We start from the raw sequence: 16,627 nt of genomic DNA, 5'->3' as shown, positions 1-16,627 counted from the left end.
TTGCAATCATGTCCCTCCCCCCACATTTTCTTTTGCCCAGTGATGAGAAGTATTGCATTCACCCCGGTACAAATCCTGTATCCGCCTGTGAGAGTGCCCTTATCGTTATGCTATAAGGGTACTCTTGAATGGGTTGCTCTTGGCTTCTCCTGTGAATTCTGGTTCTTTGAGGTATCTACGCAAGTGAACAGAGAGATTGCTATATGGTGTGGTTCAGAGCTGTGTAGAGATACCAGAGTTACTTCAGTATAACACTTCTAGCAGAGTATACTGGCATGCATGTATAGTGCTCAGTAGGGGTTCTACTCTCCATTGCATTTAAGTGTTACAGATATACAAATATGCAGATATATATATATACAGAGTGAGTGATGGGATCACTTTCCTGTCTCCTAGTTCAGATCTGTTTTGAATCACTCAGAAATTAACTATTTCAGCATCTCTAATGTTCCTTATTTTTTTATTTCAGTCAAAATAAGTTGGTGTGTTTGGCCAGAATTTATGAGTAGATAAAGCCACACTGAAACTGTGTATTTATTTTGGTGAATAGATAATAAATCCCTAAAATCCACCAAGCTCTGTCTGAAAATTGGACTTGTCTGGTTCTCACTGTTCAGGCTGAGTGAAGGACAGAAAATAAACTAAATTTCTGTAAAGTGTCTTGGCTGTAATAACCCTTTATGTTGTCAAAAAAGCCTGAATAATTTGGGACTTATTGGAAATGTAGCCAATTTTTAAAAGAAAAAGAGTTTGAATTTAGCATTTCAAAATCCATGTTTAATTTTAGACTCTTATCATTTAAAAACTTGACCTTCAAATTCTTCTTGTGTCTTTTTGTCATATTCTGCAGTTATATTATCAAATTATTGTTCAGAGATTATACTTAACTGCCATGCCAGTCATCTTTTCTGTCCATAGATTAACACTGCTATAAGATTATCAAGGAAAGATGCAAGTATTTTTTTTTCTTTTTCATTTTCTTTAAATAAGTTAATGATTGTGCCATACATAATGAATGTCTCTGTTATAGCTAGCTAGGCTTTTGAAAGAGTGACTCATTCTAGGGATGTATGTAGGGTCTTATTTATCCAGCATTTTTCATCCCAGCATGAATGCCCGACAAATACAAAAAGAAATTGATTTTTCAGTCTCTGTTTCTTTTTCCTTCCTCCCTTCTATTTTATTTCCTTCATTTAACAGTATATTATAAAATAATCTTATGCTGCATTTGCTTCCTCTCCTCTTTCCTAGGTTTCCATTATTCACTGCTGTATATCAAATCTGCTATGAAGGAAAGCCTGTCAAAGAGATGATATCCTGCCTTCAAAGTCATCCGGAGCACATATAAAATCAGTCAGGCCATTGTACTAATGCAGCTTTCTGCCTTTCAGATTTATATTCAGGTTCAAGTGGATGTATCATTTAGCTTCATACAAAGCTGCTCACTAGGCAACTGTAACAACATGAATGTGTCTGAGTGGATACTGGATTTTTTTGCTTTTCAGCCTAGTTTGACATAGCATGTAGTGTTGGCTTGGTGACTGTCATTTTGCTGGCTAAAAAAACTGTTTTAAAATAAGCAGTTCAAAACTTGCACTACATATATAGTGTATATATACAAGTGTACTGTGTGTGTGTTCCTACAATATAAGATATAAATAATATTTGGTTGCTTCTCATTAAGGCGCAGTCCAAAATCCACTGGACACAGTGGGAAGAATCCCACTAGTTTTAATGGAGGCTGAATCAAGCCAGTCACCTTGAAATATTAGGAGTCTTTCTATTATAACTCATTTTTATTGTGCATACATATTGAAATTTGAATGTTTTGCATGTTTTTTATTGTATTATTTTAAGCAATATTAATGGAAACAAGTGGTAGCAGTTATTCAGGAGGCTACAGGGATGTTTTAATGAACTCCATTGAACAATATCATGATTTTTGAAAGTCTTTCAAACTATCAGACTATTTTGAAACCAATTTTTAAGTGAATTTAAAGTTTTTAAGTATACTGTTTTAAAGGGCATGTGCTAGAGGGGGATCGTTACTTTCCCTTCTGTTTTTTAATCTTTGCATTTTTGTATTTCTGCATTTCTCTCTTGCCGTTCCAGGTTGTTATGCTCCTCTAGAATCCCATTCCAAAAAACAAGTGGGAGATTTTGACCTGGAGGTTCTGAATCATGGAGCGTAGGGTTTGTTTTAGTGCTGTACATGTGATGGTGGTTCTTTGGTATAGTTTGGGTGGGGAAGGATACTCTTGGGGTATCCACTGCTCAAAACTGTCATGCTGTTTTTCTAGCTTAACCATCAGGTACAATGAGTTGAACTGCACACAGCACTCCAAGGAATGTTTGGGGAGTTCTCTGGTAGTTCATGCTTGTGGTGTCAAAAGGATTGTACCCCAGTATGCTGATTGCATTCGTTTCAGTGCCTGCCAGTGACTGACACATCAGCTGGACTGTAGTCTTGAACCAGCCTCCACAGAGAAGTGGTGAGTTCTGATGCTACTCTTTCACTGGAAAAAAATTTAGTGGGTGCCGGTTCAAGTCCTCTATGACCAAGCCCTGAGAGCTTCTCAAAGGCCTCTCTCTTTTATTCCCGAGGTACCTCAGCTCATTTTTCTTTTAGGCACTTTTGCTTTATCAGAGAGGTTAATTTGATTTATTATTGGAGAACTTGGGATGCTCAACTGTCTGGTCAGCACTGGATTGTGATTTTTGGTTTGAGGTTTTTTGTTGTTGTTGTTAGGAAGGTTGATACAAGAGAAGATAGATGGATGAAATCTTTTGTCTTGCTTTTCTTTACAAACAGCAAAGAAACTATACAGTTTGTATACTTAACTGTAAACTTTTTGGTAAAATATATGCCAGGCACACAAAAAGTGGACTCATTCTTGCAACTGGGAGACAAGGGTTAGCACTGATTCACAGAGCTTAACACTGGGCCAATCACAGGAATGTGCATCTGGTCTGAACATCCACTCTAAACTTCTAAGCAATATCAGAAGTGATTACCTTCTTCAGTGTTCTCAGTGATGTTTGTAGACCAGAAATTGCAAGCACAAACCCTCCCTGAAGCTTTCATATGTCATTCAGTACTCGCTAAAACAAAGAGGATGCCTGGGAATAATCATCTGTACTTGAGTAGCCTGGATCACCCTGGAATAAGCAAGTGTTGGGACAGCTTTGTATAGACAGGAAGATGCTTCAGCTCAGGGGTGCCATTTCTAGAGCTCCTGTAGAGTTTTGCAGTAAATCAGGAAGATCATGTGAATGTTGTCAGATATTCAGGGATATGAAAGGTTATTTTGCCTTATTTCTGCCTTCTGATTTAGTGCTAAATATAACAGATGGCCAGAAGTTAAGTGATATCAGACATTTGTGGCAATTGGGGAAATGACTGGTAGAGCTGACATGGAGAAAGCACTCTGCTTAGACAATTAAAAAGATGTTTTAAGATTGGAGGCTTTGTTACACTAACACACACATGGAGCATACACTCCTTGTTACAGCATAACTTCCAGTGTGTCTGCTTATGTGGTTTTTTTTGTTTGTTTTGGTTTTGCTTTTTTTTAAATTCCAAGCTGTCTGGCTTTGCCTTTATAGATATACCCATATATATATATATAAAAACTTTTTTTTTTACATGCAGTATATAGAACAATAGTATTTTGTAAGATACATAAAGGGCTATATGAGCTAAATGTGGTAAATTAATATATTATTTTAAGATTATTTCTGTATTATTCCAATACTTTTATTTCCACTGAAACCCTAAATCTTAATTGCTGTTGTTTTGTATAGAAACCTATTCAGTGGGAAATCTGGAGAAAGGCTTTCTATGGGACTTTCAGTCTGTAATGACGTTCTTTTCAGACAAAAAGTGGTTTCAGTAACTGCAATAATTTATTTTAGTTTCTATAGATCACCATTTGTATTTGCTTTTCAGTGCTTGAGAACATTCAGCATGGCATTGTATTTTTTCCCCACTAATATTTGCTACTAATTATGAAACTGTGATATGATACTTAAACTGAATGATTAGAATTCAGTTCTACAAACACTCTGCCTAGTACCGGGATGGTTTTACTGAAAACATTAACCCCTGTGTACAATTTTTGCATCCAAGGTCCTAAATTTGTAACTACTGATCAATTAATGAACATTAATCACTAAGGAATGGCATTATCTTTTAATGATATGTACTCAGCTGGCCCTTGACATGTGTATTTTTTATTTAAATATTGCAAATGGATACCCATTTGAAAAATTAGTACAAATAAACATTTTGTCTTGGGAATTTCTGTTGTGTCACTTTACATGGTTTGCAATTACTATTTCATACACTTCATGGAATGCAGTTTATACATGATGGTATGTCATCATAGCAAGATATGAGATTGCCATGCTAGAACTTAAAAAGAAAAATTGCTATATGACATTCAGATGTCAGCATTTTCATTATTTCTCTCCATTAGCGATGCAATTTCAGTGAATGTTGTGTTTGACCTCTAAAACAGTCAGATCTTTGCGGCATTATGGTCTTCAGTTCCTCGAGTCATGGTTTGAGCCACTGGAGGGCACTGGTGGGTAAGTGACCAATTTCCCCTCCTCTGCAGTTACTTTTTCTTCCCATCTATTTGGAGTGCCCTCAGGTCCTGGTGTGATTGCAGCTGTCTTGCACTGTTCAATATATTTGGAGATGGTCATAGTTCAGCACCGGCTGCGTGAGTTGTAGAGCCACTGGAAATGAAAGAGGGAGCTTGGTAAAACACCCAGCACCTTAGTACATCTGCCCAAGCTCTGTCTTGCCTGTCTGCTGAGACCTTCCCCATGCAGACCAACACTCACTACCCTCAGCTCATGGACAATATGATCTATGAGACCTTTCAACATCACTTGTGGTCCTGTAATGTGCATCCAGAAATGCTTGTGTCTGTTGCTTCTTCAAGTTGTGAGAGCACAGGAAAGGATGAGAGCACATTGTGCTCAGTCCTGTTGCTGTTTACATCAACTATAAAAGGGGGAGTCACGCACAGTGTTTGGCTGCAATTCCACCGATGCCTCTCTGTGATGTCCTGTAGAGGCAGAGGGACGATGCTACTGAAATCATGAAACTTGTTAGCATTTACCCGCATACTATTTGTTCCAAGTTTCATATTCCTACTGGAGATGGGTGAGCTTCTGGAAGGGACATTGCATGGCATTTAAGTGTACCTTCCTCATGGATGTGAACATGCCTGTGAGCTGTCTTTGGGTGGTTGAATGATAAATGGATGTTGTCTCCTGCATGAGCTCAAAAATCCTTGCTGCCTGCTGAGATGAGACAGGGACTACCAGTTCACAATTTTTCTTGCTTAGTGTCTTCTTTTTTTCTTTCCTTTTTCTTTTTTCCTGAATGAGGAGTATTCAGTCACATAGACACTAATTAGTCATGGGACACCACACTGTAAAGGAAGTAGGGTTTTTTGGTGAACAGACTACCTGGGCCTACCTGAAAGCCCCAAAGCACTTCATAAAATGAGTTCAATGCCCTAATTCCTCATTTACAGGTGCTGAGACATGTAAAGGTGGTTGCTCAGCAAACCTGTGAGAGGATGCATTTTATTCCTAATTTTAAGTCAGAGTTTCAGCCACTAGGTCATTTCTCATTGTACTTTTAGATCAAAATTGTGAGCATTTATTTTAAGGATGCATGAAATCCACTGGTAGAATAAATATGTAGGTATCTAGACAGTACATCCAAATGCAAAAGGTCTTTTAGTTCTGGTAAATCTGAGTGAATAGGAAGGTAAAAACCACTCCAGGGATTCGGCTGGATTAATATTCTTCATATGGGTGTTATATTTTTGAAGGGTTGATGCTTTCTCACTTAATCAAGCCTTAAGTACAGGCTATTTTGTTGATTGTCCAAGAGTAAGTAATACACAGGCTGGCTCCAAGATAATGGAAACATGGACAGGAACAAAAGTTGGTTTCAAGTGCCCTGTGCTGCTGCTTGTTCATAATGGATTTCACCCTGGATTTCATTGTAAGGTAGGAGTCATATGAATAAAGTTAATAGATATCACAGGGGCTGATTAATGCTGAAATAAAACATTCTCCTGAAACAGCCAGTGTTTTGTATTATCGGAAAGTGTGAAAACACCTCTCTTTTGCCTGTTTCCTGGCCATGCTGAGTTTTTCCTCCTGTGATTTGCCTTGAGCTGATGGAAATCTGAGCTCAAAAAGATAACATTTCTATTTTGAATAACGGATGGGAAGAGGATCTGCCTTCAATCCCAGAATGTGCAAAGGGGAGATATCTAGCATTCAGATGAAATGAATCATAGTTCTCGTCTAGGTCCATTCTAACTTGATGTCAGATTCCTGCCAATCTGCCTTGGGTACGGACTCTCAAATACTCTTAATCTATCAATCTAGTCCTGCTCTTATTGAAAGCAATTGCAGAACTGCTGATTTCCTGGGGCAATGAGTAGGGTGACACCTAGCAAAATGGCAGCTCTGCCAGAGTTCCCCATGTCTAAATTGGATTTACTTAGTTATATTTATTTACTATGTTATATTTACTTATTTACTATGTTATATTTACTTATTACCTACAATATCTGTTTTAGAAAGATGTTGTGAAGAGTAACTATAGGAAACAATGGGAAGTGCATGTTTATTATTTAAGTTATTAGAAACAGAAAGAACTGCTCTTTTTAAATGTATGTCCTTCTTGGAGCCCATGCTGTAGGAATTAGTGGGTAATAAATTAAACACAGCTGTGGCATATGAACAGTCATTATTGTTCAGGTGGGTAACTGCCAAAGTCTGTTCATTATAATCTATATTATACTCTGTAATGTTAGCAGTGTTTGTTGTCACTACACTGGCTATTTCATTTGCCTTAACTGGATGGGAGTCTCGTAGTATCTTTCTCCCTAGGGCTTTTCTTCAAATCTGTTCCAGCTTGCCTCTCTTCTTTATGTAGCTGCACCTCTATTTTGCACTGTGCACTGAAGAGTTCTTCATATCAAAAACACTGTGTGTGTCTGTGTGTGCAGCGCCTGTGCACTCATCTATATAAGTAAAGCTGCACCTGTCCTCTATTGAAAACTCTTGCACACAAGTAAGCCTTGTATGGGGCAGCAGGGCTGTGTGAAATGTTGCTCAAGCATTCAGAGGGGCTGCCATGAGGACTTACGTGCAGCTGCCTTTGCACTAGCATTATTCATCTGGTCATTTAAAGCATCCTGGCAGTGCAGCTAGTGCACAGATCTCTTCCAGACCATCCTACAGTTTCTTCCAGTATGGCAGAAAGTCGGCTTGGGTTGGGTTTGGGTGTTTTTTTCTCCCCCCCCCCCCCCCTCTTTTATTAAACACTGCCACTGTTTTGGGGGGACAGTATCGCATCTACACTACCAGTCATCAAAGCTCTGAAATGCCATGTTTGTGGAAATAAAAAATATTCCAAGTTTAAGTGAAAATAATAGTGGCAGTAATTGAACTAGTTTGCCCTTTCTTTCTCCAAATCCATATTCTTTCTAAACCCCATTAAAAAATTGCTAAATATCACATCATGTTCTTCCTCATAGAAGCATACTCCAGCTTCCAGTGTGATAGATTTTTTTTCCTGAACATTCTGTGTTTTGAGGACTTTACTAACACAATCAGTATCTTGCAGTTTGGTGATTACTAAGCACAGGCATGTGGTGGGCTCAGAAAGCATGCTGTTGGGGATTTTTAGGTTGCTTTCTGTTTTTGAAGGGTAGAGAGAACTGGAAAGCAAGCCAAATCTGTTAGCAAGCACTGTCAGGGTTCAGGATCTATGTAAATAGTAATATACAGATATTTATGAATCATTATCTAATATTTAAAATGCAAACCCTAAATACAAAAGTACTTGCATCACAGCTTCTTGGTAACTGTAAGACAGTCTTTTTTTAAATATACTGTTCCTTTGCAGTACCTTATCCCTATATTGTTTCATCAAAAAATGAATCAGCGTTTATTGTTTCATCAAAGAAAGAAATCAACATTTATTGTGACATACAATTCTGAAGGCTCAAGTACTCACTTGAAAGTATTTTAGCTGATTGAGCTCAAAGCAAGCTGCTATATACTGTGATAGCTAAACAGAGCCAACTCTGGCTGTGCCTGTGCTTTGAATTCAAGCCCAATTTTAGTGGGGCATATGAATCCAGTGTAGGGATTTTCTAATTTCCATTGACTGTGCAGAGTTGCATTTGAATGTGACAGGGATGCTTGTTTTCTTAATGTAGGCCTCATCAGCACCATTTTCTCCAAACTTTACAATAGCACTAGTCATGCCAATCTGGCCTTGTTTGAGTTTAGTTGTCTTATCTTCTGGGTTTCTTCTTCATCTGTGTTTATGTCAGGCTGTAGACTACTACAGAGGGAGAAATACCTTTCATTACTCCCAGAGCCTAAGCCAGGACAGCAAAAAAAAGATCAGAATACTGCAGTCTCCATTTGGCCTGTTGAGTTATGTTTCTTGCCCAGTAGGGATGTCAACAGTGTACAATAAGATATTCCATATGTTCAAACTGTTGTTTTTTATCCTTCTGCCACCTGCATCTTTATTCATATATTCACTGTTTTAAAATGGCAAAAGCTCAGGTTTTCTTAGTGACATTCCCTTAGTGACATTCAGTTGTTCAGGCTGCTTTAAGTCTCTAGAATATGTGACCACACACAAATCTTGATAGCTAGCAATGATGTTCATGTTTTTTACCCATTCAGAATGCTTAAGCTTTGTAACAAAAGCTACTTAATTTGATGCTAGTATATTCCTGTTCTAGATCTGCAGTATCCCACACTTAATGCTTAGTGTAGTCAGTTACAATACTCATCCAAATAATTATTTTTCTCACAGACTTTCTCTCTGATTTAGCCACTCCTATACATTATTTACAAATTTACTCTAAAACTTGTAATTCAGATGCTTATAACCATTTGGCAAGGGAATGTGCAGTTATCCAGTATAGCATTTTTCAGATGTGACCTTTCTTCCAAAATACAGTGTGGTTGTATTATAATAAAGGCCCTAGTTGGCTTCATGGTGCTGGGCACAGTAGAGTAGCTGGTTTAAAAAAAGGTGTTTCCTAGCTAGGACAGCTTCCTTTCTGAAAGCAACCCTTCCACATCAGGGTCTGAGATGTAACAGAAGAAGAGAGTAGGATGGGTTTGAACTGCCTACCCTACAGATAAATTGCTTCCAGTGTAACTTACATATATTACATGCAGGAGAGGAGGGAACAGAAATCAAAATATTGCACTAATTAGAGAATAGGGAGAGAGAGCAAGTGAAGGTTTTTATCAGTGCTGGCAATGCAAGAACATGCACTAAACTACAGGAGTGGAGACATAGCTGTTGGAGAGTTGATTCTAGCCCTGGCACAGCTTCACAATAACAACTTTACGCAGTAATGTTCACTTCAAAACTAAAACCTGAGACGTGTCTCCTCAGAGAAGATAGCTATTGCTCAAGAACATGAGCAATTTCACAAGCACACTTGATATATCAAAATACACTGAGATATAACAATGGCTGTTGAAGTTCCTGTTCCCTTCAGTGTATCACTCTTCAAGATAGGGAAAACTCTTGAGATTAGAGAAATATGCTGTTCATGCACTCTAGACAGGTTATACACAGGAAATACGCACCTCACTCACTTTGCAGTGGGATCATGAGAGGTCAGAAAAATTGCCCAGATATTTATTATAAAGACTGGCAAGAAGTGGCCAGAGAGATAACTGCCACCTCCCTGGGGTAGAGACCCCCATTCTAGCTTGCATACTGTGTTTAACAAGAGAAGAATAATCATAAGAAGTGTTGGCTACCTGTTCATGAATTTGTTATATTGTTAGAGCTAAACTAAGCAGGATTAGGGCCCTCAAAGCAATGCTTCTCAAAATTTTCTTCCCTAAATTTTCTTGCTTTTGCAATTGCAGCTTCAGAGCTACAGGTGGGAGCCCGAGGATAGCAAGGTACCTGTAACCCTGGCTATTAAGATTTGTATGTGGTCTTAACAAGCAAATAATTGGAATGCTTCTGAGATGGGTTCTCTGATGCAATTTTTGTGTGTCTAAAATAGGTACTGACCCACGAGTGGGCTGGAAATCTTCCTGGTTCCCTCTACCTGAAGACTCTTGTGGTGGCTCTCCTCTAGCACAAGGCCAGCGTAGCTGCTTTCCTCATTGCTATTGTAATCGATCCGAAAGTGAAGAGTAGGGGACTTTGTGACATGATTTCTAAATTATTGCATATTATAATCATGGGAGCATGAGAAATGCTTTCTATGAACTGATCACATTTAGAATCTGTCGTTTCAGCATGTGAGCTGGGTAAGGGAGTGGTGAGCAGATACTGGGGGGTTTAAACATGTCTGCTCTTCTAATGTTGGGACTGTAATTAGATACAGGCTGACTTGGACTAGATTGATTCAAATCAATGATTATCAGTCATTAGCACTATGTTATAATGACTGGGCATTCTGCACCAGGTGACTGGGCCTGAGATGACTTTCCCTGGAAGGCATCACTAAAAATGGCAATGCAGTTGGTTGATTGGCACAGAATCCAAAGGGTAAATAAGCATGGAAGCTAAACTAGTCAGGGCAGCCTCTTTGAGTCAGGATTAAAGTATTTCAGCTGGGCTGCTATAAGGAAGTTCATGGGATTGCTGACTGTGCTGAACACATCCTAAAGAACAGGTGACTTAATTCCCCAAGGATTGCTTGCACTACCTGCCTCTGTGTGTTAAGATCACTTTTTAAAAAAGGAAATGCATGTATGCACACTTGCATCACTTGAACAGGGAAAATGCTTAATTTTCAAGTCTGCTTTCAGTTCTGAAGTATTAGAGTGATAAGCTATGAGTTATTTCTATTCAACGCAGTATTCTTGGGCTTAAGCAGTCACAATTTTTTCTTTAGCTAGATAGTTCTGGAAAGATGATTTTGATTTTGAAAACATTATCTGTCTTGATTAGTAAAATATATTGAAATCTTGTAGGCAGATCTCAAGAAATAGCTGATTTTCATATGCATTTTAATATGGTTTTGGAGTCTTTGGGGTTGGTGGTCTTGGACTGACAATTTTTTAATTTTCTGTACTGCTTTTGAACAAACACAGAGAGCATATTGCATCTGCTTTATCCAGAATCGTTGATTGATTATAATGTATTGATGTCCTTTCCTGGCACAGCTTGTGTCAGGAGACATACTACCACACACAAAGGGTAAGGGCTGCTTCTCCATCCCATGATGTAAAGTGCCCACCACACTGTAGTGCTAGTGGAGAGACTACACCCCTCTGCCAATTGCTGTGGCTGCTGCCAGCTAAAAGTCATTTTCAGCCAAATGAATTCTGTTTATGAAATCTTGTGAAATAATGGTTCCTTTTTTAAGGCAGGGATGTAGTCCTTCCAGTCCTAACTCTTCTTTCTTTCCCAAAATTTGGAGGGGAACTTCAACTAAATCACTTGCACTCACTTCACAGCTTGCTACCCCTACATTTCCCTCTTCTAGAGAAGCACTTGCCATGCATTCCCACAGCCCCCTTTCTATGCTCTTATAAGAACACATGTTTGAGTGCTTGTCTTTGTAGTACGTATGCCTGCTTCAGCATCTTTTTTTTTCTTTTCTGTTTGTGTTTGTCTCCTCTTGCTGGTTTCCTTACATTCAGTTGCTTTACCGAAGGACTACTTTACAGGCTGGAATCATTTTTTTTAATTCCTCAGATTTTGATAAGATATATACCTTAAAATATCCCCGTGTTGTTCTTTATTATTCATGAAGAAAATTTATTAAAGCCAGCATTTTAGCACTGATGAACTTCCTCATGTTTCTCTTAGTAGTGACTTATATCAAGAAATCCTTTACAAGTGAATTCAGACAGTCTATAAAAGCAGGCTTCTAGTGCAGAAGAGATGATTGTCTACAAGAAATAATCTCAGCTTTCATCAAAGGAATACCTGGCTTGAATATATTCTTGCTAACTTTGATGTTTTTCCTTGTACTGCCTGCTTAAACAATGAATCACGAGTCTTGCTTAGTACCTCACTGAAATAGTTATCCTGACATTACTCTTTAAAAAAAATAACATAGAAGTTTGATGGATGACCTTCATTTGCCCACACTGATACAGTTTGGTCCCCAAGTCTCTGACTGAATCCTTGTGAGGAAGGTGAATAATAAATTACTTGATTGGCATATTCTGAGAACCACACTGATTTTGTCAGATGATATATTCAGTGATTTTTTTATTTAATAATTCTCTGGATCCAGGAGACAATCCTTTAATTATACAGATACATATGTGTGTGTCTGTATACACACACACACACACGTGTGTATATATACATATATCTCCTTAGCACCTCAGAAATCTTTATATATTATATATAAATTTATATAAAATATATATTTTATACAATACATATAAAATATATATTTTATACAATACATATAAAATATATATTTTATAAATAATTTATATATTATTACATTATATAAAATACATGTATTTATATATGAATAAAAATAAATAAATAAATAAATAAAAGACTTCTGATGCACTAAGGAGATGAAAATTAAGCTATCACACTATCTGTCCCCATATTTCTTCATAGTCTTTTAACCTGTTAATCAATTTTAACTAAATTTGACCAAAGGGAAGAGTACCAAAAAATGTCAAATTATTGTAAATGTCAATAAAAATGTGGTAAGTGAGGATCCCTTTTCAGAGAAAAGCTACACAGGGGAGAGAGACCTTATAAATCCCCCCATGCAGTAAATGGAGTCTGAGCTTTCTTGGAGATTAAGGTCAGCCAACTTCAAAATCCACAGAAAATCAAGCTTCTTAATTGTGGGGCTTATGGGAATGTTTATGTTATAACAAATTTCACAGGTCAGAATTGTCTCATATTCAGCATTAAGCCAGACATTCACAAATATATGATGGACTTAGTTCTCCCTGCTATAAGTAATTAGGGCTACCTCCATTTCAGAGCATCCTCTATATACTCCTAACCTAACACTGCAATCCACAGGGCTGTGCCAGTTCATATAACTTAAAGACCCAGGTAATGAGGTTTCCTTCAATAGAAAGGTTGTCTTTTTGCTGTACTATCAGCAGTTAGTAAAATCCTTCCTGCTTTGTTTTTCTTACGGGTCAAAGAGCTTGGATAGCCCAACTCCTATCAACTCTTCTCCTGGCCTCCAAAAATTCCCAAATGAAAACCTTTCTTTCTTCTCTTGAAATTCTCTTTTCCCTCACTGATCTAGCAAAGCAGCATTATTCATGCTCAGTGGTGAGTTAGTAGGGTGATAAATGAGTTGACAGGATAAGCTGTCTCAAGACATGTCATCAATAGGATAAAGCCTTTGTTCTGAGGAAATTCCAGTCCCCCCCAAAATGCAGCCTGCCATCCATCCCCCAACGGCTCTGTAGTCTGGTATGATGGACCATTTCCAGGTGGTCCAAAAGCCAGCAATTCTCAAAGCAGACTAAATGAATTAGGAAATCCAACAAAATTAGTTTTTCTGATTCCTTTAGAAATCAAAAAAATCCAGTGGATATTACTAGACTGCCAGTAGAGAATTCATACTGTTCCCAAAAATACGCAACCATAATTGAAAAATCATTCTCTATTTACCTGCCAGGATTCCTGTCTCCTATTTCTCTTGCAAGAGTTGTTTTCAGCAACCTAAAACAGAAGGATGGACTAAGTGTCTTGCATTGTTGCAGCTATTTTTTCATTAACTGATACAGGACTAGCAGGTATCAAAAGCTTCATATGCTGTTTTTATGCATATCTCTAACACTAACACTATGAAAGTATCCAATAATCATTTTTAGTCATGAGAAGTGTTCTGTATATTCTAAAATACTGGTATGTGCACCTCTGTGTGCTGCTTTGGTTGAACTTGACTCAGTTTTATGCTAGGGAGATTGGTTTCTCTAATTTTTGTTTTGTTTTGTTTTGGGGCTAAAGCCTGTTTATGAATACAAATATTAGGGTCATTTTGTTCCTTGTGTTTGTAGAAATATGTTGGCACTGGTCTACCTGCAAGGATAAATTGCTGATTTGAACACTGATACCATATCTCTCAGCCACTTGGGGAGTTCAGACCGTTACATGGTCTAATCTTTCCTCTGCTAAAATTTTGCTTTCCTTCTTTTAATGGATAGATGTTAAATGCCTTTATTGCATTCTGGCAGAATGGCTATGCCAGCCAGTATGAAGAGCTGCATAGAAGAGTAAAGCATCTGCCTGCATTTCCCTGCTTCTGCCTCCTCATTCCTGTGGTGTGTTCACCAAGGTTTAGGTGGGTATCCTTCCAGGTTCCCAACTCTCCTCCCTTCCTGTCAGCCCCCTAGGACCAAGCATTTACACTGTCGCCCCTCCCCCGCTTGCTGCCGCCTTTCTCAGTAGATCCTGTAGTCACACTACAGGTCCCTCCACTACAAAAATATGCCTGTGGTGTCTCGCCCTCCTGTCCAATTTTCTTTGACTTTCTGAGCCTCTCAGATCTTGGAGAACTGATCTCTCCCACCTGGATTTTTTGTTCCACTGGATGAGGATTTTCTACTTTTAAACCTCACAGACCACCTGCATAAAACTGATTTTCCCAGAGCAGTTACTTTCCTTAGCCTACCTATTGGTCAACAACAGTCCAGCCAGAAAGATGTATCTGTTGTTTCGTTAGCTCTTCACAACAAGGAGGTAATGCGTCAGGGGTTGCTACTGCATGTATATTGTATAACTGGGTGACTAGAGCATTAGCAGTACTGCAACTTCATGGAGTTAACCTGAACTCATTAATTGTATGGTTTCTCACATCACTTAGGATGATCCCCTGTCATCTTCTGTATAATATAGACCATAACATTTGTCCATGTAAACCTGGAAAAGAACATATTTTAAATAACCCACAGTCCTGAATTACAGTTTTCTAGTGATGGAGAGCTACCACTTTTCTTAATAAACAGTTAAAATAGCTAAGTATGCTGTTTTAAAAATACAGTTTGTTTGTTTTTTTTTTTTAAGAAGCTTTATTTTCAGTCTGAATTTGTCTAACTTCAGTTTCCAGCCATAGCGTCTGGTTAGGTTTTTGCCTGCCAGCTACTGGGTATCTTCTCTCTCTGTATGTACATACAGAGTAAGATCAAGTCACCTCTTAATAATTTAGCATAACAGATTGCGCACTTTAGGTCTCAGACATGTTTCAGGGTTTCATATCAACCACAGCAAAGACAAGATAGCTGTCCATAAATAAAGCCTGCAAGCAAGTTGATGCCAGAAGTTATGAGGTGACTATAAACTCCGTCTCCAAATACTGATGATCCTGTGATGAAACCATGGTGGAATCGCTCAGTCTTTTGTTATCTAAAAACAAATATGGCATTGACAACTACTGAAGGTGATCTTTTCCTCCAGCTGTTTTGCACTGTGCTTGGGTGCTGTATAAACATTACCTGCTATGATTTATATAAACACTTAAGCAAGCACCATCCTCACTGAATAGAAAACATACAAGTCTTCAGTGCAAACATTTGCATTCTCAAGCACTATAATCTTTAGTACACCTTTGTACCACAGTAATATTTAAAGGTCTACTGCAGGTGGTGACCCAAATGAAAGTATGTATGAATGTGCCTCAGGGACAGCCTGTCTGGACATGCTCAAGGGCACAAAAAGCTCCTTCTTGGCATAACACGACACTGGACACTCTTGAGTACCCAGGTGACTTGTGATTTGTGGGTGGGGAAGGCATGGCCACCAGCTGTGCTTGCAGCTATGTTTGCAGGCTCACTCCATAAAAGGGGAGTTAAGGACAACTGAGCAGCAGCCCTTGAAATACAATATAGACATCCTCTTGCATGTGCATTACAAAGATGAGGTCCCTGACCCCAAAATGTTAAAACCACAACTCCAGCTTTGAGAAGGTTTGTGCATAGACTTAACACTTCTCGCTGTGAACTCTCCCCTTAGGTAGGTGTGCTCTCTGCCCCAAAGTTAAGCACCTGTGTATAACATGCAGGGGATTGCGTTCAAAGTAATAATCTGCTCTGAAGAGAGTGAGCAATTTTTCCTCAGCACAGTATCTAAGACACAGCTGTGTTTCAAGATTGGGAGGGATTTTTAGAATCTCATAGCAGATACAACAGCTGGTGAAAGGCTAATGCACGGAAAAGACACAGCTTATGTGCTTTACAATTTCTTTTCTTAGCATAGTCTCTATCAGCAAACAGTTTACTTAGTGTCATGATAATGGGTTTTAAAGAAAAAATAATAATTTTGAAAGTCAGTATGTTGCTGTTCACAGCATGGAATTAGTTCTTTATATGGCAGTGCATGTGCTCTAAGACAGCTATTTGGTAGATAAAATGTCCCAGTGTCTACAGTCATGTCTCTGTCCATATAATTTGCGCAACCTTCATGTAAAGAAAGAAATAGTTTGAAGACAAAGAGTATGGAGCATAAACAGCTAATTTTGCATTTTCCAGCGTTAGGGTACTAACTTGTGTGTCTGATGATCAAATCTGATTAATATGTACTGTCATTCCTCAGACTATATTTTCAATAGGTAGTGATTTCAGGCTTATTTATTTT

At 38.3% G+C, this 16,627-nt stretch overlaps 1 protein-coding gene across 4 annotated transcripts in view; it reads left to right on the top strand.

Annotated features, from left to right (window-relative positions):
• The window catches only part of GPD1L (glycerol-3-phosphate dehydrogenase 1 like), a 43,848-nt gene that overhangs the window by 24,862 nt on the left and 2,359 nt on the right, over positions 1-16,627 (top strand). For 2 of the 4 annotated variants that reach the window (XR_010883472.1, XR_010883471.1), the window contains exons 8-9: positions 1,252-2,492; positions 4,479-4,590. Coding sequence is in view for 1 of the 4 variants with exons in the window: in XM_067291464.1 (XP_067147565.1) it covers positions 1,252-1,348 (97 nt within the window). In the remaining 3 variants the exon portion in view is untranslated. Of the gene's footprint in view, positions 1-1,251; positions 4,301-4,478; positions 4,591-16,627 lie in introns of those variants that run through there. The other 2 variants (XR_010883473.1, XM_067291464.1) reach the window with 2 other exon arrangements.

The sequence above is a fragment of the Apteryx mantelli genome, chromosome 2 (genome assembly GCF_036417845.1).
Source record: "Apteryx mantelli isolate bAptMan1 chromosome 2, bAptMan1.hap1, whole genome shotgun sequence".
Lineage (NCBI taxonomy): Eukaryota > Metazoa > Chordata > Aves > Apterygiformes > Apterygidae > Apteryx > Apteryx mantelli.
The sequence above is the reverse complement of the archived record's forward strand: the minus strand, read 5'-3'. Positions and strand labels throughout refer to the sequence as shown.